At 51.0% G+C, this 22539-nt stretch overlaps 6 protein-coding genes across 6 annotated transcripts; 4 read left to right on the forward strand and 2 right to left on the reverse strand.

The window, feature by feature from the left end:
• Positions 1 to 988: 988 nt before the first annotated feature.
• On the forward strand, positions 989 to 2962 carry QC763_305670 (uncharacterized protein; the record flags this gene model as incomplete). The annotated part of the gene is made up of 1 exon (XM_062911011.1): positions 989 to 2962. The coding sequence occupies one exon, from the start codon at positions 989 to 991 to the stop codon at positions 2960 to 2962; it is 1974 nt and encodes a 657-aa protein (XP_062767011.1).
• A 1241-nt stretch (positions 2963 to 4203) lies between these two features.
• Positions 4204 to 5655, forward strand: QC763_305685 (uncharacterized protein; the record flags this gene model as incomplete). Its single annotated transcript, XM_062911012.1, has 1 exon — positions 4204 to 5655. The coding sequence occupies one exon, from the start codon at positions 4204 to 4206 to the stop codon at positions 5653 to 5655; it is 1452 nt and encodes a 483-aa protein (XP_062767012.1).
• Positions 5656 to 7006: 1351 nt separating this feature from the next.
• Positions 7007 to 9740, reverse strand: INDA1 (Amino-acid permease inda1). The gene is made up of 2 exons (XM_062911013.1): positions 8577 to 9740; positions 7007 to 8494 (listed from the first exon to the last, which is right to left on the reverse strand). The coding sequence occupies exons 1-2, from the start codon at positions 9112 to 9114 to the stop codon at positions 7308 to 7310; spliced, it is 1725 nt and encodes a 574-aa protein (XP_062767013.1). The 5' UTR covers positions 9115 to 9740; the 3' UTR covers positions 7007 to 7307.
• Positions 9741 to 15903: 6163 nt separating this feature from the next.
• QC763_305700 (uncharacterized protein) lies at positions 15904 to 18413 on the reverse strand (the record flags this gene model as incomplete). Its single annotated transcript, XM_062911014.1, has 2 exons — positions 18210 to 18413; positions 15904 to 18135 (listed from the first exon to the last, which is right to left on the reverse strand). Exons 1-2 carry the CDS (start codon positions 18267 to 18269, stop codon positions 15904 to 15906), a joined length of 2292 nt encoding a protein of 763 aa, XP_062767014.1. The 5' UTR covers positions 18270 to 18413.
• Positions 18414 to 19075: 662 nt separating this feature from the next.
• QC763_305705 (uncharacterized protein) lies at positions 19076 to 20706 on the forward strand (the record flags this gene model as incomplete). The annotated part of the gene is made up of 3 exons (XM_062911015.1): positions 19076 to 19961; positions 20098 to 20631; positions 20689 to 20706. The coding sequence occupies exons 1-3, from the start codon at positions 19674 to 19676 to the stop codon at positions 20704 to 20706; spliced, it is 840 nt and encodes a 279-aa protein (XP_062767015.1). The 5' UTR covers positions 19076 to 19673.
• Positions 20707 to 21547: 841 nt separating this feature from the next.
• Positions 21548 to 22114, forward strand: QC763_305710 (uncharacterized protein; the record flags this gene model as incomplete). The annotated part of the gene is made up of 1 exon (XM_062911016.1): positions 21548 to 22114. One exon carries the CDS (start codon positions 21548 to 21550, stop codon positions 22112 to 22114), a length of 567 nt encoding a protein of 188 aa, XP_062767016.1.
• Positions 22115 to 22539: the final 425 nt, after the last annotated feature.

Below are 22539 nucleotides of genomic sequence, written 5' to 3' on the forward strand. Positions count from 1 at the left end.
TCACACGACAACGAGACGACCCCTGTTCGACACTCAACGATGTGCTTCGATAGAGAACATCCACCAGACTAGAGGGCAATTGAAATGTACGATACTTGTTTGCCGATGGAGTAGATGTTTATGATTGGCCTCTGAGGCATTAGATCCAAGAGTGAGCAGGGTGAGATGGTTAGTGAAAGCGAGAATAAATGGTGCACAATATTCAACCAGAAAGAAGTCCTCCACTGTCTCAATTTCCAAAGTCTCGCCATGCGTCATCCCGTGACAATAAACCTCTCCTAGGTATTCGTATGTCTGCTTTGGCTCACCATCATCACCCGTGTAATTGCTAACAGCCGTAGGTCTGAGCATGTACAGGACTTTGTCAGCCTTGGTATATATCTTCCCCATCATCGGCACTGGCTCATTCTTCTCCACCGTGTCCTGCTGTTGATGTAGATCTGGTTGACCCAGAGGAGCAATGGCTCTGGTGATGACTCCGACTTGGTTATTTGCACCAACCCGCTCATAAGTGACGGGGTGATGTAGATCGCTGACAAGGGCGAATCAGGTACCAAGCCCCGAATCGTCCTCATCGTGCTAGTCAATGTAAAGGGGCTCGGTCGCGTCGCTGGTGCCCCAGGCATAGGACAAGACTGCAAATGGCGACAGTGCATCTATCGATGCCACTGACATGTTGCATTTGATTTGGGAGTTGGTGGACGCAAGAAGTACCCTGGCCGAATGCAACGGCTGGGTATAGCTTGATCAGTCGGATGTGAGTGGATGCGTTTGGGAGTGGGATGTGGGTATAAGGGTGGATCATCGCCTCCTCATGAATATGAGATTGTTGGTTGGCATCGTGAGTTGGCTCCATTGTGGGATGTCAGGGACTGTCATCGTGGCTTGGCCTGACGAGATGAAACTATCAGTGCGGAGCTTGGGGCTGGCCCAAGTTCTATCGACAAGTGTTGTCAGTCCAATCCGAACCACCGAGAAAGGGTGACCAATGAGCAACGTCGACAACAGCCTAGATTTCTTCCCTCGCCCCGCATTGGCTCGCTGCGCCTCACACCGCAAACCTTCACCTTTGACCTCAACAGCTATGGCTTCATTACCACCATACCAGTACCAACCGCTCGACCTCGATGCCGACTCGATCCGTCTCGTCCGACTATGCAAAGGATTGTCCAATGAGCAGATCCACTGCGAGCTTCTCGAGACCTACGTCCATGCCTCCAAAGGCGTCCCATACGAAGCACTCTCGTACACATGGGGAACCATAGATCGAGAGGAATTCATCATTGTTGGCCGCAATTCAACCTTGCAGGTGACGGAGAACCTGTATACCGCCCTCGTAAACCTCAGACACCCACATACTGATAGGTTATTGTGGATTGATGCGATATGCATCGATCAAAACAATGACAAGGAACGGGGCCACCAGGTTGGTCAAATGAGGAAAATCTATCAGAATGCCGAGGAGGTCCTTGTGTGGCTGGGTCCCGGAAGAACTGCTGAAGCACAGTTGGCCATGAAGTTCCTGGAAGATGTCAATGAACAGGTTTCGGAAACTGACCAACTGTGGAGCTGGAAACTTCGTCGAGAAAATTGGAGGTCAGAATTGAATTGGCGGAAATGGAACTTTTTGGAGCGGCTTCCAGACACAACATTGGCAGAGTACCGGGGAGCTTTGGAGGGCCTGCTTGCGAGTCCTTGGTTTAGACGCGTCTGGATCATTCAGGAGGTTGCCTGCTCAAAGAAGGCCAGAATTATGTGTGGCCGAAAGAGCATACCATCGAGGACGTTTGCTATTGCACCAGAGTTTCTCGGTTCCGCGGTCGATGATCATGTGCAGGCAATCCTTGATGTGATGCCGGGCTTCCGAAGATCTGAATCATGGTGGAGTCACACTCGGACTCTGGGAATTCTCTTACGGAAATTCAGGGACAGTCAGGCGACTGACATTCGAGACAAGGTCTTTGCGCTACTTGGTATGGCGCCGGACGCAGAAGCCGAGATCACGCCAGACTATGAAACGGATACCCGGCAGATTGTCCAAAAAACAGCCTCCTTTCTTGTATTCGGGAAGGTTGTTGATAAGAAAACATACGAGTTTCCGTTGTGGTCATTGCGTGAGCTACCTGAGAAGACGGATGAGATGGTCGAAGAAGCGCTTCACAGAATGATGAGCGGAGGAGGGATCTTATCAACCGATGTCTGGATACATGTTCCCGTCAGCCTTGATCCTGCCGACTTGCTAAACGGTTGGAATACTCGTGGCGAGTATGGCCAGTATAGCACGGGCTTTGTGCGATGGAACGATCAGCGAATCCTAATGAAGCTTGCGAGATTCGTTTTTCGAGAGGCATTAGACACTCTCGTTTTGCTAGGGCCCGAACCTAACCTTGGCCAAAAAGCGTCTCGACCGTCAGTGTCACTAGCTGTATGCCTGGCAGCCCAGTATCAGCAATGGAAGGTTGTGAAGTTGCTGGTTGGGTATCCGACAGCTGTTCGAAAGTCGGATATGGACAGCCTTGAATCGCCGGGGCTGACAAGAGCTATCTGGATGGCAGCTTGGAAGCGTCACTTGAAGATGATACGCCTGATCAAATATGGTGTGGACCTCGATGCAAAGTGGGAACATGGAGATTTGGAGCGAGCAGATGCAATTGATGTTTGCAATGCCCTTGTTGTGATCGACGGCGCCTCTGATTCAGCTCTGCCCGAGTTTGACGACTCTGAAACCAAGCTGATTGGTTGGTGGCATATCTATGTTCGAGAGGTCAAGATTATGGAATTGCTGGCAGCCCGTGGTGTCCCGTTGGACCAAATTTGGGCGTTTCCGAATCGCAAGAACTGGGTTAGCAATGCGCCCAGAATTGTCGAAACGTTTATCATGCATGGTATAGAAATTGGACCCGTGTGCAAAGCTCTTTGCAAAGCTTCGGGTGTTGGGGTGGTAGACGGCTATGGGGATTGAGAGAGCTTCATGATATCCAAGTTTAAAATATCCTTTGACACATTCTGCCAGGCCGCCCAACCATCTTCTCCGAGATCTTCCCCGATCTCATTTCCTTGGATCTTGAACACAAACGCATCTCCAGCAAAGCACCGAGTCCTTCCGAAAATGGCCTCGGGAAACCTCTCATTCTTGGGCAGATTGTCGAGATCGAAGGAGTAGAACAAGATGTAGAGTCCGTTGCAGCTTGCCAAAGGCTGGTTTTCTAGACGGAATGTCTCATTGTCTCGCCATTGCCACCCTTGTTCTGTCTTCCAGTATGGGCGGAGGTCTGGGATATGTCCCCAACAAGCATCGGGGCCGGTTTCAACACCGTGGGTAGTTGTCGTGATGGTCAAGAGGTGAGGCTCTATTGAAGGATCAGATGGAAAGCGGATGCCTCGGATCGTGACGAGGGTGGGAGGTGTTGGAGGGTCGTCGACATGAAGAGAGAATACAGAAGCGATGAAGCGTAAGGAATCGTTCAGGAAAGAAGCCATCACTCCGTCAAACTGAGCTGGAAGAGTTCGTTGTTGTGCGGGGTCAGTGAACTCAGCAGTTGCACCTTCCATGTGTCAATTTGCTCCCGTGGGGTGGTGGGACAAAAGGTTGACAGCCAATCCCAGGGCATCGATATCAATTAATGGTCATTCTTTTGGCCTGGGTTGGTTGGAGCCCCTGTCTGCTCTATGATGCGTGATGTTGTGGCCTGGGCAGAGATCAATGTATCAAGCAACCGAGCGTCAAGATTTGATATCATTCCACAGCCAACAACTATGGTCCCGATGCAATAGAATCAGATTGATTAAAACATCTATTATCTATCCATTGTGCTGCTAATCACCGCTTTGTCCCAGTTCTTGGTATGGCTATGACAAGATTTGCCCAAAAGTCCAGGCGCGTTTGATCTCCCGCCAAAGTGACACGTTGAGCACTGACAAGGCTGCAGATAATTTCAAGATCGACAGGCTAAATCCTTTCTGGTGCACCACATGAAGCCGAAGCGAGCACCTCACCAGAACACCAGGCACCATCTGCGTTTGCTCTCGAGGCGGTGGAAACATCCGAGATGATGACGATCGAGGACAATGCCGACACCATATTACCCTGATCCTCTCCAAAACCGATACTCAAGTTCCTTCTTTTTTCTTTTGCAATGCGGCTGGCCCCATACACCCATTTTCCAAGAGTCATGAGCCTACATTTTCTTCAATATAGGAAAGATGTGGCACCTCTTCGCCTCCGGTTCGCTCAGCAGCTCCCTATTTTTCGCCCTCTTTTCCCTCGGCCCATTGGCTGAAGCAGCACAGTGCTATGGTATAAACGGACAAAAGACGTCGGGGACACAGTGCAGTCGTGACGCTACAGGAACAGGTTCTTCTCACTCATCATGTTGTGATGAGAGCAGGCAAGAAGCCTGTCTCTCCAGTGGCCTCTGTTTCGCAACTCAGAGAGGGGACAATCACACGTTTTGGTCTCAAGGATGCACTGACCCAACGGGAATGGACCCGGCTTGTCCATCTTACTGTGGGAGGTCGAGCCAGTACATCTCTATGCCGATACAACCATCCTATACGATGCTTCACTGCGGAAGCGGCACCTGGTGTTGCTGTTACGACAACCTCGGAATGGCATGTAATCAGGCGCAATGTTGTGCACGAAACTTTACCCTTTCTCGAGGATTAGGAACCGTAACGAGGCAGTTCGATAATAATGGCGACAGTGCCAGTATCTCTAGTAACGGAGGAGCGAACCCCGAGAATACAGTAGACAACCCAATGCCCGGTTTACCTGCCAATATGCCCCCTTGGATGCGCCTCGTTCCCGTCATTGCAGCCGGTCTGCTTGCTTCACTTCTTCTTGCCAGCATCGTTGCACTTGGATTTTCTTGCACACAGAATAGAAGATTACGGCGCCAGGTTGAATCACTCCAAAATCTCAACACTAGTCTCACCACCGAAAAGCTACGAAGTTATAGCATATCCCGTTCCAGCCCAACTTCGTCGGCGAGGCCAAGTGTTTCAGCGCCATTAGCTCCGCCTCTACTGATTACAACAGCGGCAGCGAACGACGATCCGGTCAGCTCAGAGCCCAAGACTTCAGTTGAAGACTACCTTCCACCGATATCCGCTCGGTCTCCATTGACAGCAAATACTCCCTCGAGGTCACCACATGATGGCCCAAGCCGGACAGCAATGGAGAGGAGGCCTTCATCAGCATGGGTCCCTGAAAACAGCTACACAAATGAAGAGCCAATCCGCACCCCGAGAACTCCCATCACTGCGGCGTATCACCATCACCTGTCAATGGTCAACCAAGCCCTAGGTCCATCGTCGGCGAGATCTATGTATGGGGTTGGGTCATCAGATCCTCTGCCCCAAACCCATCCACAGCACCACCATTATCAACATCCGCAAGAAGGTCAGTGGCATGGACCACCTGGATACCCTATCGCTATGCCATCACCAATCAGACCCGCCGCTCATGAGGAGCAAAGACCGAGCTGGCCAATACGGGATGGACAGAACGCGAGGTACACTACGTACACTCAGAGCGAGTATTTCCCGGACCAATCTGAATCATACAACAGCAGTACGCCGCCAGAATATCAGTATGAAGTGGGGGGTAATTCGATTTCGGAACTGCCGGGGTCAGCAGAGAGAGGGAAACGTTGAGATATAGTTTGAGACTAAAACACGGGGTTAGCTTTGAGTTACCTAAGCCATGTTTGTAATGCCATTTTGCGACTTTTTAGAGTCTGCCTAGTAACAGAAATGTAATTCATGATCCATTTCAACCAAGCTTGACTCTCGGTAGTCAGTGTAGTCAACACAAGCTTCTCACTAGTGGTAGTGCAAAACCCTCCTCGAACGCACAACCCCAGCACCATAGTAACACAAAAACATTAACCCTAAACGCCGCAAACAGCTCCCAAACGTTGTTGTACTCCCTCCAACGCTCGGCAACCGTTCTCATCTTGGTGCCATTGTGGCTGAGCAAGCATGGATGCCTGTACGCCGCAAACACCGGGAAATTCCATGTGAAGTCAACACAAGCTTTATTGATGAATCGAGGCGGTGCAAAGCCACGCCCGCCCGTTGAGCCAACTTGGCGGGTACTCGCATACAATAACAGCACCGTTTTCTCTACCGCAGGAAACCTTTCCAAAAGCACTTTGTGTATTGTATGTATGCCGGCCCTCGCCTAACACAACATCTTCTCGATATAGAAAAAAAACCTCTACTTCATATCCGAAACTTGCCGAACGAAACGGGTAGAGGCGTCGGGGAAGATGGGCTGGCTGTGAACAGCAGATGTGTGTGTGCATCGGCGGCACGGGTTGGTGTGATCCCGAGCATGATGGAACGATGAAGTCGAACCCAAAGAACGCGGTGCCACCACCAAATACAGACCCTTCCACCGAAGAGGATGACGACGCCAGAAAACCACATCAGCGGGTGTGGAACTTTCATTCCCGTTTTGCGTGTTTCCTAAACTCCGAGAAGCTTTGAACTTTCGGATATGTTATCAGTGCGGAAGGCATTACGCCCCACACGGGAGAGATCTAACGCACTAAATAGAAGCCGCCATGAAACAATGAACAAAGCTCGGTGGTGGCAACAAACGTGCTCCATGACATAATTGCAAGATAGGCGGATCGAAAAACAAAAGACAAGAAAAAGTCCGTGGAAAGGGTACTCCCGAGACCCACAGACAACCTCATCTCAAGCTCCTTACCCTACGAGGACATGCTGGGCAACGTACCTATCCAAGACGGACCCTTGACTTTGAAGCTTGTTTCCCTACGGGGATAGTTACTAGTTAGTCAACAGCACATTCAGCATTCACAAATCATCGAAAGCACAATCATAACATTATGGTAATAGTAGTCTGTATTGATGGCACCTTTTCATCGGCCCCGTGGTATCAAGAAAAAGAGACAACAAACTTTGCAAAAACAAAAAAAAAAACCCATGAAAATCCCAAATTTGATCCCCCAAAAGCTCCCCCCCAAACCCCCAACCAGCTCTCTTTTCCAGAAACACTGAAAGGCGCTTGTAAGAAAACCTCCCGATCAAATTCCATTTCATTCCCTTCAGATTCATACCCCTCACCCATCCGCCCCATCAAAGACATTACATATGCGAGTCCAACATTCAAAAAAAAAACATCCAATGCCATCATGGACGCTCGCTAGATAGATTTGCAAACGAACTCCTAAATCGCAAAAAAAAAGACTCAAAACTCCCATCTAACTAAACCCGTTTGATACCGGTAAAGTATGTACAAAACGGAAGAATAGACGGAATGTGCTGGGCTTTTTTTTTTAGACGAAGACAGTATGCAAGACGCGCTTCCAGGCGGGCATCTGAGCAAGCCTCTCGCGGTACTCGTTGATCTCGTCCCAGGGGAGCTCGCGGCGGCCAGTGTCAACATCGATCTGGTCGGTGCGGAGCCAACCTGTTCGCTTCCAGATGAAACCACCGATCCAGAAGACGATGACGACGGGAAGGGCGAGATAAGACTTGAAGAAGCCCTCGACATCGTTGAAGCCGCCGCCGACGGGGCAGATGGCGACGAAAAGCTGAGCGATCAAGACGAGGATGACAAGGAGGAGGCCGAGGTAAGAACCATAGACACCACCAGCGGCCTTGAAGGGAATCTCATCCAGAGTGTGACCCTGGCGAGCCCAAGCCTTGCGGAAGCGGATATGGGCCAAGCAGATGGAACCCCAGGTGAAGAGGGCGGCAAGACCAGACAAGGCGAGGAGCCAGTCGAAGACAACGACACCGGAAGTGCTCAGGTTGACATAGGCGAGGGGGCCGAAAGCGCAAACGAAGAGCACGGAGATGAGAGGGCGGCCGGAGCGGTCGATGTAGGAGAAGATCTTGGGGGCATAACCCTGCTGGGAAAGGGCAGTGAGGGTACGGGAACCACCATAGACGGAGGAAACACCGATGGAAAGGACGGAGACCAAAATAATGACGTTCATGAACGAATCATAGCCGTAAAGGTTGGCATCGAGACCGACCAGGACGAAGGGAGAAGCATCGACGTTGATGTACGGGTTGTCACCACCGAGGAGACGGTCGTCATCGTGGCGGACGAGGAGACCGATGAAGGTGAGACCCAGGATGTAGAAGAGGGTGATACGCCAGAACACCTGCTTGATGGCACCTGGAAGAGACTTGACGGGGTTGCGGGCCTCAGCAGCGGCAAGACCGACCAGCTCAGTTCCGGAGAAGGAGAAAGCAGCAGTGACGAAGACGGAGCAGAAGCCACGGAAGCCGTTGGCGAAAGCGCCAGGATCTTGCCAAAGCTTGCCACCAGAGTATTCGTCGTAAGCGCTGCCCTCAGGACCACCACCACAGACGAGGACGACGGCAATGATCATGAAGACGACAGTCGCTCCGAGCTTGAGTACTGAAGACCAGAACTCCTCCTCAGCGTACCCGAGAGTGCCGAAAACGTTGACGAAGATGATGGCAAACATGAAGACGGTGATCCAGACAGCTGCAGAAAAGAAGCCATTGTCAGTATCCCGTTGTTTGATTGTTTTGGGTGCTTTGTGCATGGTTGCAGTGTCAAAACTTACCGACATTGACGTCTTTCGTCCAATATTGAATTGTGATACCGCAGACCGTGAGTTCAAGAGGCAAGACGATAGACCATTGCATGACGTAGTTCCAGCCCATGGCGAAACCCCAGGAAGGATCGATGAAGCGAGTAGAGTACGTGTAGAAACCACCAGAGACAGGGAACATGACAGCAAGTTCGCCGAGAGCGTAGACCGTGTTGAACATCATAATACCAATGATGGAGAAATCGATGAGGAGGGTTGCGGGACCACCGGTAGCGAGGGCCTTTCCGGAACCAACGAAGAAACCAGCACCGATAGAACCACCGATGGCAATCATGTGCAGATGGCGGGTCTTCATGGTGCGGTCGAGAGAGTCGATGGAGGCGCCATCGCCACGTCTCTGGAAGGACTTGAGGTTGAGGCCATTGCGAGTCCAGAAGTCCTCTTGGTCGCGATGCTGGTTGATGGCATCACCCCCGTGGGTGAACTGTGGGGGAGGAACCTCCTTCTCAGGAGTGACAGGGAGGGGTCCCTTCTCTTCTGAGGACGACATGTTGGTGAGTTGTGATGGTGATCAGTGTCGATGAGGAGAAAAGGAAAAAAGACGGCATGTGAGGGGGGGACAGAGGGGGTTTAATAAAGGCAGAGGCCGAGTAAGAAAGAGAGAGGAGGAGTTTCGCGGCTGTCGCGTTACCCCAGGGTCGGGGTGTGGTCGCAGGGTGGACTGACTGGGGGGGGGGAGCTCGAGGAGCAACCCAGGCAGACGGAATCTATCTTGACGATTGGGTTCCAGGAAGCACGGAAAGTGGCTAGAAGCTGCACAGAACGAGCCAAGAAGCAGAATACAGCCAATTGAGTGTTGATCGGAGTTTGCGGGGCCTTGATAGCAACCCTGGGAGCGGGTTTTATTACCATCTGAAAGTAGAAGGAGCCAAGCACCAGACCCAATAACCCCGATATACTGCGCGTCCGCGGTACCAACCCGCTACGAACGAGGTCACACTAGACTCGACTGCAGCGAGGTGCCATTCATCAGGCCAGACCGAGGACGAAGACGGATAGGCACAGGGATGGGGGGGGAACATGTTAACGGAGGCCGGCAGGCGACACGACATACATGATCCTTGGTACCATTAACCATAACGGAGATGGGACGATCACTGCGAACAGGAGTTTAACCTCTACTGCTAGCTTTCCCCAGAACGGGAACTGGCAAGTCGAGAAAGCATGGAACTGGGAACATGTCGTTCATGGAAGCCACAGCCAATGGCAGAGGGAACTAATGGCTAACATGGCGAGATTCCATTTGTCAAGCGAGCAACCTGGGCGACCTGGGACGACGTTGCTGCGATGGCGCCAAGGCCAAGCGACAGATCTTCCCCGCCACTGCCGTTTTGCGATAGGACCTCGGAGCGCCACTGATGCTTGATCTCTTGTGACCATGCGCAACATGCCACACCTGCGCATGGCCCGCTCCTCGTTGAGGAATAGCTCATGACTCTAGTGGTGACTGGTGACGTCGAGCAGAGGGGAACCAGGCCTTGGATCTACACCCTCGCCGTCGTCGTTTGTTGTTCTCGACATCATCAGGCACCGCCGAACAAAGAAAGCCATTGTCGACGGAAGCGAACTCGAGGGGACGCAACAATGGACACCTTGCCCCCTTCTCCCCCTGTCGTGTCGCATGTCACACCCGCGGCAGCACTAGAGCACGCTGACGCTGATCAACTCAACGAAACGGCATTGGCGTTTGGAGAGCGCGGAGAGGTTGGAAGAAAACGGCAACTGGCTTCTCTCAGGCGTTGAGGCCAAGCCGGCGATATCCCGGTGCGGCTAGTCATTGCCTGCGCGGTGGCGTTCCGGCAGCGTTGCTCTCTTATCTTGTCCGTCTGGGGAGCAACGAAGCCGTCGAAACGGCCAGGTCCCCCAAAGCGATGCCATCATTCGTCAGTTCATGCCCCCGATTTAGTGTGCTCCGTCTTGGCATTTCTTGCCAGCTTCCAGACCAGGCAAAGCTTGGCTACTACCCTTGCTCCTTGGCTTGACGTCTAGCGGCTCTTGGCGACGGTCCCCTGCCAACTACCTACCACCACCTCGCCAGCTCTCCCACCTCACCTGCTTCCACCAGCGTGAGCAGCCAGCAACGAAGGATTTGGGCCTTATCACCGTTCGGGCAGGCCGTCGCATGTTGGTGGGCTCTTTCAATGCATGGTGAGCTCTCCCTCGTGATAAGATGGCCACCACTGTGCTGGGAGACAGTAAGCTCGTACAGCTCGCTAGGAAATAAGCTATCTACCGCCTCTACAGGTAGGACACACGATATCAGCACTACATCCCGTCGACACTACCGAGGGAATGGAATCGGCAAATACTCCTTCATATGTTTGGAGCTCTGCGCGAGTCGTAGCTCCGTTCTGTTCAGCCTTCCATATTGGCTGCCCTCCTCTACCGCTTGATATCCACTGGGTGAACGGAACGATAATCTGGCATTCTGGGTATCTGTGGGTGGGGGGCTTAACGGGCGACGGGGAACTTGTCGGTGGGGCAAACATGGATGGCGGGCGGGGAATCCTGCTGGACCACAATCGCGATGCAAATGGTTCGCAAAACGGCAACAACGAGAAATGCCATGTAGCCCATCGAGATGGTCGTCATCAGGAAGAAAAACTCAATTCTACCTTGAGTAACCCTATCGCAAGTGGCAAGAAACCCTCTGGATTCAAAGGACGAAAGGGAACTTTTGCATGAAAGCTGCAATTCGGTCGGTGAGGCCAGTCGGCGCATCCCAAACTTGCTGTTGGTCCGTCGGTGTTTCCTGGTTGCGCTATGAACTTCACATGTCAATATTGGATTTGTCGCCTGTCGCCCGTCGTAGTCGCATCGCATCGCAGGCGCACTCGGGACCAGCCGGTGTGTGATATGTATTGACTGGCTCCAGACGAACACAGCATCGGATTTTGTGTCTGGAAGCGGGCAAGCTTCACAGCCTGAGACGGCGTCGCATGGTGAGCTGGCGCCACGCAACACACCTTCATCAAAAGCATGATCAGGCGCGTCAGGCACTGCGATGCAATGACAGAATGAGACTTCCATCCTTCTAGAAGCTGGGTGTTCCCGCATACCAAGAGACTGGCACATTTCCCACCTTTCGATGTCTACAGTAGCCTCACACACTACCGATCTCTGGCGTGCTCGGGCTGCGGGAGGGGAGGCTGAAAGCACATTACACGCCAACCTGGGCACGCGACCACAAGCCGCAACAGGCCATCAGCAAAAAGGAAGTTCCAACGGTGCGCTCAGAGCACTCGCCAGTCTTGGAAACAGGCTCGCGAGAGTGAAACAGGAAGGAGAGCACTAACGACGTTTACTAGAGCATTCACCAACCGCTTTGCCTCTTTATCGACGCTCTTGAGCTTCCATATGTGACAAGTGCTCTACTATCGAGACTGGCGCTATCACCAACCCTCACTACAGTGTACGCTATACTAGAATCCCCTCTAGGAATGTGATGGCATGTTTCTACCCAGTTTCACATCTTCGTCTGATGTTGGGCTGATTGATGAGGCTTTTGCAGGTTGAGCCATCAATTTGGCCCCGGTGTCCAAAACGGGAATCACCAAAGTCGCCTGACTCCACCTGCGTCTTTTCCCCGCATTTTGCTGATAGCCCATGTAACCATACATCCCCACGATACCACAGCTCCACTTATCAGTGCCAAGCATCCTGCCGACGGTGCCCCGGCAGTTTTGGCGAAGATGTTGTGTTGCTGACGCTCCGTTTACTTGGCTGGGATCATCGATGTCTGACAACAACAGCTGATGGAGTCGCTATCGAAACTGAATCTCAATTAATTGAGAGCTCAGCACGAACTGCAGGATGCGCGAGTCAGAGAGATGGGATGACATATCTGTCGTCCCATGTTGTCTGGCCATGCGGGCTGGGCATTGTAATCGTCGGCGACCTCCACCTCGTCCCGTCGACCTGGACTTGAGTGGGCACCTGTGCCTCGACAAAGCACAGTTATTGCTGCTGGCAGATGTCTACGTAGCTCTAGGGTGTGTATGTTTCCCATGAAGTCTATTTCTAGTCCCTGCTTTATTTTCAGCCACAAGCCGTTGAAAGAATCGTATCAACTTATTGGGACCTGTACTATAGAACCATGTCAATGCAAACTTAAAACGTGAACGACAACAACTGCTCTCTAAAAACACAAATTATTTGGTATCACGGCAGCATCAGAGTAACCTAGGCAGGTAATCATCTTGTGGAAGCCATCGAAGTGAAAGCCCAAGTTTGATCACTTCGTGGCTTTAGTTTCCTGTGATAATTCAAAAAGAAACAAAAAATCAGAACGAGAATGGCTTAAAGGTAGACTTTAATGTCATACATCTTGCATACAACACACTCAGCGTAGAATTCAAAGAACTTGATATTCAACGATAGCTCCCGAAGGACTCATAAAGCTGGGTGATCACATGTCTCTCCTTGGACGCCTCTCCTGCCGTTAACGGTACAATCTGCCATCTCAGATCCGATCTCCCCTGTCCCCTACACAACAACAACACATACCCATCGCAGGGTCCAAGATCCAAACCCCTGGGTCCATTCACCGTCAACAATTCACACACGGAAAGCCTCATCTGGATCCGCGACAATGGTCACAGCTCGACCAGACCCCCACCGATAGGTGCGTTCCCTAAGGTAGTGTACCTTCTGATATGCAGTCCCTCCTCCGAAACAGCAAGGCAGGCAGGTCTCAGTACCAAGCTGACGGGACAAGACGGGATTACCATCATTATCAAGATCTCTACGACGTGTTCCTGCCAATGTCGCCCAAGGTCACACCACAGCCCAAGGACTGAAATAATGGTGTCAAAACGGAAACTCATGATAATATATCACCGAAAACGGTACAGATATAGGATAGACCCGCAAAACAAAACGGTCACTCGTCGCTTGGGTTGAACCATGCAAGCTCTTAATGGCACAGCGGACGGGAGCACGCCCGACCGCCCACCACGTCCATGCATCCAGACCGCATTTGTTGCGCGTAGGTGCAGTCTACAACCGAGCGGATGCGACGCTGTCAACCTAATCAAAATAAGGTGTGGACATTCTTGCTTTCTCAAGCGTCTATCGATGGCGAAGGGGGATGGGGAATTAATATTGCGACGTTGGGGAAACTGTCCACTGTCAACGTGATAGGCGGCACTGGTTGGCCAGAGTTTGAAATCGTCAACTTGAGATTCGTCGAGAGCCAACGATTGGAAGTTGGGTACAACTACCGATGTAGCCACATGGACGGGAGTGCAGCAGTTAATTTCTCCCTTCCTTCAGGCTATTTCCCCCAAGACACTGTGCATGATCATGGTTCTGGATCGTGCCAAAAAAAAAAAAAAATAAGAAAAAGCCAAATAGAATTGCACAAAACTATGCAGCGCTCCCTACATAACGCACCTAGCATGGAAGCGACAGTCAAAACCGCATTGAAAAAGATGGGGGACAGAATACGTACCTGCCCTTTCCAAAAGATCGAGAACAACGTTAGAGGGCGAGGCGTGTTCCTTCTGTGTATGGCGTTGGAGTAAGCTACCCAAAAGGGAAGGTGGTACCAATGAGGGAGTGATGGATGGGAAGGGATATCTTGCTCCTCCCCGATGGAACGAAGACGCAGCAAGCAGCACGACACGACCCTAGGTAGTTTGCTCCACTCCTCCCTCCCTCCTTCTGTGTTTGGGGGCGACCATTTAGCATTCCAGCAATGGCGGTATCACCAATCGCTCGGGATTTTGGAGCCTCCAAGCAATTCGTATAATCGTATCCTTGATCTCGGACTGTTGGATAAAGATGTCGGTGAGGAGACAGAGAAAAAAATGGAGTCACATGTCGGCCGAGTTTTGGGAAGGAGGAATGGAATGTTGTGGTGAGGAGGTTCTTGGCTTTGTCTTGACGGCTTCCTTACTTGGACGTTGGCCCCTTTTGCGCACCTCTACGGATAGGTGGCAGGAGCGAGAGAAACTGGGAGGTGGAAAGCGGACTTGTACATTGGCAGATGCAAGTTGGTAATTAAAATGCTGTTGCTGTCTCGTACCCAATAAAGGGGAACTGCAACCTTCCAAAATATATCAACCCAAACAGATCATGTGAATCTTGGTCCCTGTGCTTATTCGATGGTAGTAAGATGTGCTGTTACGAGCCGTACCTGCTTTGATTACCATTCTTTTCCTTCCCTTCTAGAAGTATTCTATGCAAACCACTCACTGGCGGCTACTACCTGCCCTTTTATCTCTTCTTGAAAATGTTCCTTTCCCTTGGAGGTAAAAGTGGGTGTCGATCAGCTGTTCCCGAGTTTGTTGGCAGGTTGCTGACGGGAACAGCCCGGGATCTTCCTTTATTAATTCATGGTGTGTTGAAAGATCTGGCACCCGAACCCGAGGATCTGGATCTTGGATCTAGGGATGTGCTGGATGTACAATGTAGGGACGGGGCAGGGACGATGGCGAAAGGGGGCGGGTTTGAAACACGTCTTTGTCGGTTCACCTTCCCTTAGGGGCACCGTTCACGAGAACGTGTGGGAAATAAAGTGACATGAGGGCAAGGGATCAGCCCACTTGCTCTTAGAGGTATTCTTCTCTGGAAAGCAACCCACTTGCCTTTAGAGGCACAAAAAAATGGATCTTTTGGAGGTTTGAGGTTCAAACCGAGAAACATGAGATCGCGCTTAGCTTCGGAGATATCTTGCTGCAATGCACTTGTCCTGCGTTCTCCAGATTTTTGGTAGCGAGCATCGGACGGTGGACATCTGTTTTGCGCGGCTATGATCCAAGGGGATAGGAGACGTTCGAGGTGACCCAAGGCTGAGACTAGCCTGGATGTTTGACCGAGAGGAACCGATTTCATGCATGAAAGACTACGGTAGGAATGCCTAGATGTAAGAGACCACTTTCCTGCATAGAAGGCGACGGTACGAGAGCCTAGAAACAAGAGAAAGGTACGGTATCCTTGGTGCCTGACTAAGGCAGGTGAAGGAGGGTTGTCACGTTGGCGATGCAACTGGGTAAGACTGCTGATTTGTATGATGGTGGTTCAAGGGGCGGTGTGCGTATGTTAGGAGCATTCTTGGTTAATATGTTTGAACTTGTGGACTTCATAGGTATTTGTGAAGTGCCTAGGTAGGTAGGCAATATGATGATAGTAGATACGTAAAGCTTGACCGCTGAGTATGATCCAAGCATCAACACATACAGGAAGTATCGAAGCACCCGACAAATAAAACTACCTGTAAAGAAGGAAACATCTGGAGACAACGAACTTAGATCTTTCAGGCCCAATTGATCATATCCTACCCCAGCATCAAGTGCATCTTCTTCCGGTCCTGTGCTTCCCATATACTCTTCACCACTCGTCCCAGTCCTCTCCGATAGGCAATGTCACCTCTCCACTCTACCCACATCACCCAATAAAACTGGTACCATGGAACCCCTTTAGGTCTCTCGGGGTGGTTAGCATCTTTAAAATAGTGGAAAAAAGGAACCTCCGTGGGTTCCCAAATTTCTCCTCTAGCCACCTCTACCAACGTTAAAGAATTCCCAGTCAAATCCAAGTTCACCGTATCAGATGTCTCGGACGGCGAAAGTGGATCTGGATTCAGGGTCAAAAAACCTGCCCAGGTGCCTATTGAGTCACGTAAACTTATACATTGTGCAAGGTACTCCGGCTCCGAATCTATCAGTTCCTCCGCTGCAAGCAGGGTTGCAGAACGGGTGTAGCAAGAGATCCAAGGGGCTATGGTCATGCCAGGAACTTCAGAATCGCCCTTCCCTTGTAGGTGAATCGGGTGGAAGAGACATCGCAGCGATCGGGACTCGTCGTGGTAGTTATATACCCAATTCGGACCCCGGGAGCTCGTCCACGGACGGCGTGTCCACCCAGGAGGGCATCGCGTCTTATCTGAATCAAAATATTTCTCCTTCAAGGCGTAAAATCTGTCCTTGATTTCAATTCCCGGACCGTCGCTTGTGGTGTGATAGGACCACTCGACTATGGGGAAAATTCTCTGGTGGAAGCATTGTTCTCCCCTCCAGGACCCGAGATTGGTTCCAACTGGCCTCCAGGTGTCCGCTACCCTCCAAATCTTTAGATCCAAGCTGCCTTTCCATGCGGCCCAGCTCCAACTCGGAACACAGGATGCTTTTGGTATCCCTCCTGGCCAGCGAAGGACAATGTCTTTCGAGAAAGGGAACCATAAAAGTCCAGCATAGAAGAAGTCTGCTGGGAGTCCAGAAATTAGTCCGCCTTGAAACGAGGAAAGAAGTGCTGTTGCGATTCCAGAAAATGCTCTTAAAGAATCTTCTGGTAGGGTGAAACTTCGCCTATTGTAATTTTCGATGATTTTTGCTAGTTTCGGGATGTTGGGGGAAACATTGTGGATTTCCGGATAGATACTGCGCTGATAGGGATATCGTTTAGGTGACGGCATCTGTATTGTGATATCGGGCAACCTAATATCCTCTCGCCATTGGGCGGACATACAGGTCCAATGGGCCGGGCCATGTTCACGAAGAACCAATTGTCTTCTGGAGAACAACTCTTCCTGAAATGTCCATCCTCTGGTAAACCACGCCCCCCTGTTTTGATCATCTTTCCAGTCTCTATACTGTATATTTATAACGGTCGAAGAAGGCCCGAGACGCCAAGTGTGCTGTTGAACCTTACGTTGTTGTGATATACCAAAAAGCCCTGGCAGCCCACTATCTGCATTCGTTGCACTGCGAGCGATTATCGTGAATGTAGCATTGGCATATATTCCGGACATGTTTTGGACGTCTTGGTGTTTCTGCTTGTCATCATCCTGGACAATACAGAGAGCATCCACCCAAAGAAACTTTTCGCCAGCCATCTCAACCACAGCCATTGCGTGGGTGATTGTTTTTGCCAAAGGCACGAATGAGAGGGCATTTGGTTGCTGCAGCCTCTCAAGATTGTCCATTGCCGTAGTGAATTGTTTGGTGCCGCCCCATACATAGCTTAGACACACATAACTATCGGTCGGTTGAGCCGGAACAAGACATTGACGCACAATGTCAACCAGCCATGCTGGACGGATGGAAGCAAGGGCTGGCAATATCACACTGGAAGGCTTGCAGTGCTGATGGTGTTGGTCGCAATCAGTTTTCCAACGACGAAACAAACTTGAATCGATCCAGTGTGCATGTATAAGCCTTCCATATCTGTCTAGATTGTCGCTCGGGTGTGAAGGGAGGAGAACAAAACTGTAGCTTCTCAAAGTGCCGTCAACCAGATTACCGGTCTGCCCCAACGTGGCCTCTATTCTGCATTCCCGGTTGTCGTCCCAATGGTAACGCACAAGTCTAACAAGTGTGTCTGCTGCAATCGGCACTGGAAATCTGAAACGAAGAGCCCGCCCATTTTGAAAGAGCAAAATGTCCTTGTGCTGTTGGCATTTTGAGTCCACCATGACCTCTTTCCAGGTACCCAACACCTCTTCGAGACATTTCTTACTTCTAGGCGTGAAAGCAAGGATGATTTTCTGACATATCGAACATGATCGTTTCTGTCTCGGAATTGTTAGATCCACGACAAATACCCCATATCATATCGCTTAGATCGAGACGAAATTATACTCACACTCGCTCCAATTTGTCTGGTAGTCTTTCCTTGTCTTTTGGTCTTGCGACTTTTAGCCATGTTGAAGGGCCGCTTGCGATGATCCTGCCTTATTAAGAGGAGTGCTGAAGCTATTCGTTGTGAGGGATCCCAGGGTGTTTTGAAAGTTCGGGTGCCTCTGTAAAAGGTGAATGCAAGCAAGGTTGGAGATTCTTCTGACTGACTCCTGCCCTCTTGCCCCGCTCCGTCTCTGCCTGGTTGTTGCTGCCTGAATTTCAGTGGCACCTCTTGGCATGTGACAACGACAACGTTACATAAGCCAGCCTCGTGAGGTTCTTCAAGTCTAGGTCGTCACTGCCCCTCTGGCTGACCTTTGGCGACCCGGCACGCCTCCTCCATGTCTGATGGGTTGTCACACCACCTGGCCTGGCCCACCAGACAGGCTTGTCAGACCGATGAAACAGAGAAATGTCAGACCGCTGTGGTTGTGAGCTCACGGCCATGTAAGTTATCAGCGATTAAAAGAGCGATTTCCTCTTTTTCAGATTGCTGGCCATTGCCAGTATAAAAGTCTTGACAGTATGATCGTCTTTCAGACAGCGCAGTCTTCCTAACAGGGCAGCCGATTTCCCCAGTGACACACCTTTGAGCTTCTCCTTGCTGACAATGTAAGAAGCTTGGCTGGTCCTGAATTTCGGTCGCTCATCCATGCATTTGAGCCATTGCCATCGTCGACAGGGCCTCAGGCGTTGTGGTGGCTATGGAGCTCCTGCCCCAGCTCCCACGCCTATCACTGACGAGCAAGCTCAAGAGCTTGCTGGAATCGAAGCCAGGTTGACCGACAGATCCGTTCAGGAAACCTGCACCGTGCGGCAGTCTGACCGCGCCAACACTTGGAAAGACAGCGGAGCGGCTGCCTTCCTGTGAGTTCCTACTCTTCCCTGAAATGCCACCCGAAGTTGTCCAACACCTAGCGAAACAGAACCGGGTACCTCAAAACCCAAGGCCAAAAGAACTGGCTACAACGTATGGATGGCAACACTACCGGGTCCGGCAACCAAGAAGGCGTCAGGGACTGCCGAACCCAAGGACACAAATGCAAAAACCCCACTCTCACCCTCTGTCCAACATACACCCCCACGGGGTTCTTTTGAACTCGTCGAGCGTCCTCCAACTTTCACTCAGCCCTGGATAACATTCATGAAGCCCTCCAAGACTCCACCATCCAAAGCTCCCTTCAGATCGGCCAGATGGTTCGGGATTTCGCTTACGAGTCCCTCAACTTCGAATCCGGCCCAGATGTAGGCATGATTCTGGCTATTATCAGCTCCGCCTTTGGAATAATTGGCGGCCTTGCCTCTCCCATAAGGGGTGTAGCTGGCCTCTTTGGCACCTTTGGCTTAACAGGTGCCAGAGCAGCCAAAGTGGCGACTTTTTAGTCGCCACTTTGGCTGGGTCGACTAACTTGGGAGCGGGAGTGACAACATGGTCGGGGCAACGTGCCTTGAGGATGAGGAGCCAGATACAGAGTCAGTGACTGTGGGTGTTGCGACTAGGTTGGCTCAGGTCTTTGGGTTCTTCACAGAGGCAATCGAAGATATGCGTCTTACAATCTTTAACGGTGAGGAGAAGCCCAATGGGAAGAGCTTGACCTTTCATGATATTGGGCCGATTGCACCGTTTGGGGAGAATGAGAACACTAATGGTATTGGGATTGATCTTGATGCTAACCCTGATGTGTTACCACCTCCCCGGTGGCGCAGTTCTTTGGGGGTGGGAGGTGGTTGTTGGATGAGGAGGTTGGGCAGACGGAGTTTAACCAGCGGTTTTGGGAGGTTCTTGGTCTTGTTCTAGGTTCCCTTTAGGGCTTTTTCGTAAGGTTGATTTGCTGACATGCCTATTCCAACAGAAAAAGTCCCTCATCTCTGGTCTTTTAGAAGATATCAGGGCCTTCATCATGCGCGACTCCTCCAGCGAAGGCCGAGACCGCTGGTGCAACAAGGCCGGTGCTCTTGATATCGACGGTGAATGCTGGTTCATTCTCCGGGCTAACCCCAAGGATCCATACCTCACCCGCGAGATTGAAGATACAGCTATGAACTCGTTTGCTAACTACGATATCAATATTGAACACGTCTACCGCAACGCTATTGCCTGCCAGGATAAGCTGGGTGATGGCCAGTTTGATGAGTGGAACTCAGTCTTCAACAACATGGGGACTGATTTTCTTCAGGCCCCGCCAATGGATGAGAATGGGTATCCTGAATGCTTCTGGGGTTCGTTGCCTGTGTTCAGTGTGACGGATGCCTCGAGGGAGAACGCGCTGGCTGCTTTGGCTGTTGAGGCTGCGACGGATGGGATTTGTGTGTCGACTGCGTTCCCTGGGCCTTTCAAAAGTGATCTTATCAAGGCGCCGGAGTACCTTGGGGTGAATGACTGTCCTGTGAGTATCACTTTCTTTCTTCGCGATGGATGGAACTGACGATGGGGTTGAAAATAGTATGTCAGCGGCATATGAGAAGGTAATAATTTGGGTAGGTAGGTATTGATCTTTCATGTTCTTCTTCTGCCTCTCGTTTGATTTTGTATTGGCCTACATTATCCTCTTTCGTTTTTACAACTATTAACAATTCTTCGTCTTCTATACCATGGCTGATCCGAATGCCTGCTGGGAAGACCACGAGACGTTGCAAATGACAATAATGGTGTCCAGCCATTCTGACGGGAAGAGCTCGTATAGGGCACTAGCCAAGAGAAATATATGAAGATATCGTCACATTGGAAGGCCAATCCAAGGGTCTGCAGGGTCTTCCAAGATGTGGACAGACCTGGAAATAGATTCATGCTCGAGGGCAGTGCCGCGTGTTCGACGGCGATCTCTCTTGTTCGTCCCTGCATGTTGCAACCAAGTTTCATAGTTGGCTGTTGCATGGAGCTTTGTGCATGGCTCGGTCCGGAGAGGGTGGTGGTTCGGCTGTGTGTGGTGTGGGTGACCAGCAGTGACGTCAGGGGGTATGACACAACTCGCTCCAAGGACCACAAGCAACAAGACAGCTTGTGAAACGCGCCGACCGGGCGCTGCACAACGACAAGCGATGCCTGCAAAGCGAGAGAGGATGGTTAAAATTTCCTGTTTTCTGGGCAGGATTGGGTCACAGGTAGAAATAATGATATAAGTCAGGTTTTCCCCCTTTTGTCCGCTGCAGCTGGACCGTTCCGTCTTTCCTGTTCACTGGTTCAGCAATATATGAAGCTGCGGTGACAATAAGCATATCACGATCGATACAACCTGCTGCAAGCAAGTCAATTTACACAAACATACCTAACCCTTACCCCTATTTCTGATCAACAACGTCGCAATGCCTACCGTTCTAGGCCTCACCAACGACCAAAAGGAGAAGCCCAAAATTGGCGCTGCTCAAGCACCCAAGGGCTACCACGACGGCTCTCTCGTCCTTTCGGAGAACAAGAACCAGCGCCTCGATACCATCTCCAAGCGCAACTATGCCGCCGCCCACGAGATGGAGACTCTTCTTTGGAGAGCCATCTGCGACGACCCAGAGCAGGCCAAAGAGTACATCGCCGATGACTGCGTGATGGTCAACCCTATCTTTCACCCTGATCACTCTTCCAAGCCGGTAAACAAGGAGTCGGAGCCGAGTATCAGCGATTTACTGGAGAATGCTGGGAAGTTTACTGGATTCCGGTTCCATGACGGAGGCCCGCTTGTGGTCGAGGCGGGGTTGATGGCTGTTTCGACGGTGTACAAGTTAAGTTTGTACAAGCAGAGCCGGAAGGGAGGCATCAGGGAGATTTCGGCGAGTGGAAGCAGCAGTTGGAGGCAGACTGCGGGAGCGGATTGGGTGTTGGTTGCTTGGCATGTTGCTTATGCCGAGGATGAGGACGATGAGGATGATGAGGAGTAGAGGATAAGTGAGGGTTGAGAGGGTTGTGGGTTTCTTGATTTTTGGTAATTACGGTTTCGATGTATTATATGTAATTGTTGTAATTTTGATGAGACCTTGTTGAACCCTACCATGAACGAGAAACATATATGTGGCATTTGAAGAGGCATTTTACCGACGGAATGCACAGAGACGCGCAAGATTTTGCCAGCTTGGGTTGTTCAGTGTTGGCTGCCTTGGAGGATGACGAGGCCTTCTCCAACTGCATCAATAACCCTGCTCACAGTTCGCCCCCCGCACTTTGGAGCTCCCCGTGGCTTTCTTCAACATCGGGACTGAAGAAGTGGGTGGCTGGAGATGACTTTCTGAGAGCATTGCAAAAGGCCACCTTCGAATACTTATATGTTGAATAGCGGTATTATACACTCCTGGAGTCTTGTTGCTCT

This window comes from Podospora pseudopauciseta, chromosome 3, assembly GCF_035222475.1.
Source record: "Podospora pseudopauciseta strain CBS 411.78 chromosome 3, whole genome shotgun sequence".
In the NCBI taxonomy this organism is placed as follows: Eukaryota; Fungi; Ascomycota; class Sordariomycetes; order Sordariales; family Podosporaceae; genus Podospora; species Podospora pseudopauciseta.

Excerpts from the sequence above, each read along its gene's own strand:
- INDA1 (XM_062911013.1), bottom strand. The coding sequence starts at position 9,114 with ATGTCGTCCTCAGAAGAGAAGGGACCCCTCCCTGTCACTCCTGAGAAG. Across the intron at positions 8,495-8,576 it reads GACGAAAGACGTCAATGTCG|CTGTCTGGATCACCGTCTTC; the intron begins GTAAGTTTTGAC and ends TCTTTTCTGCAG.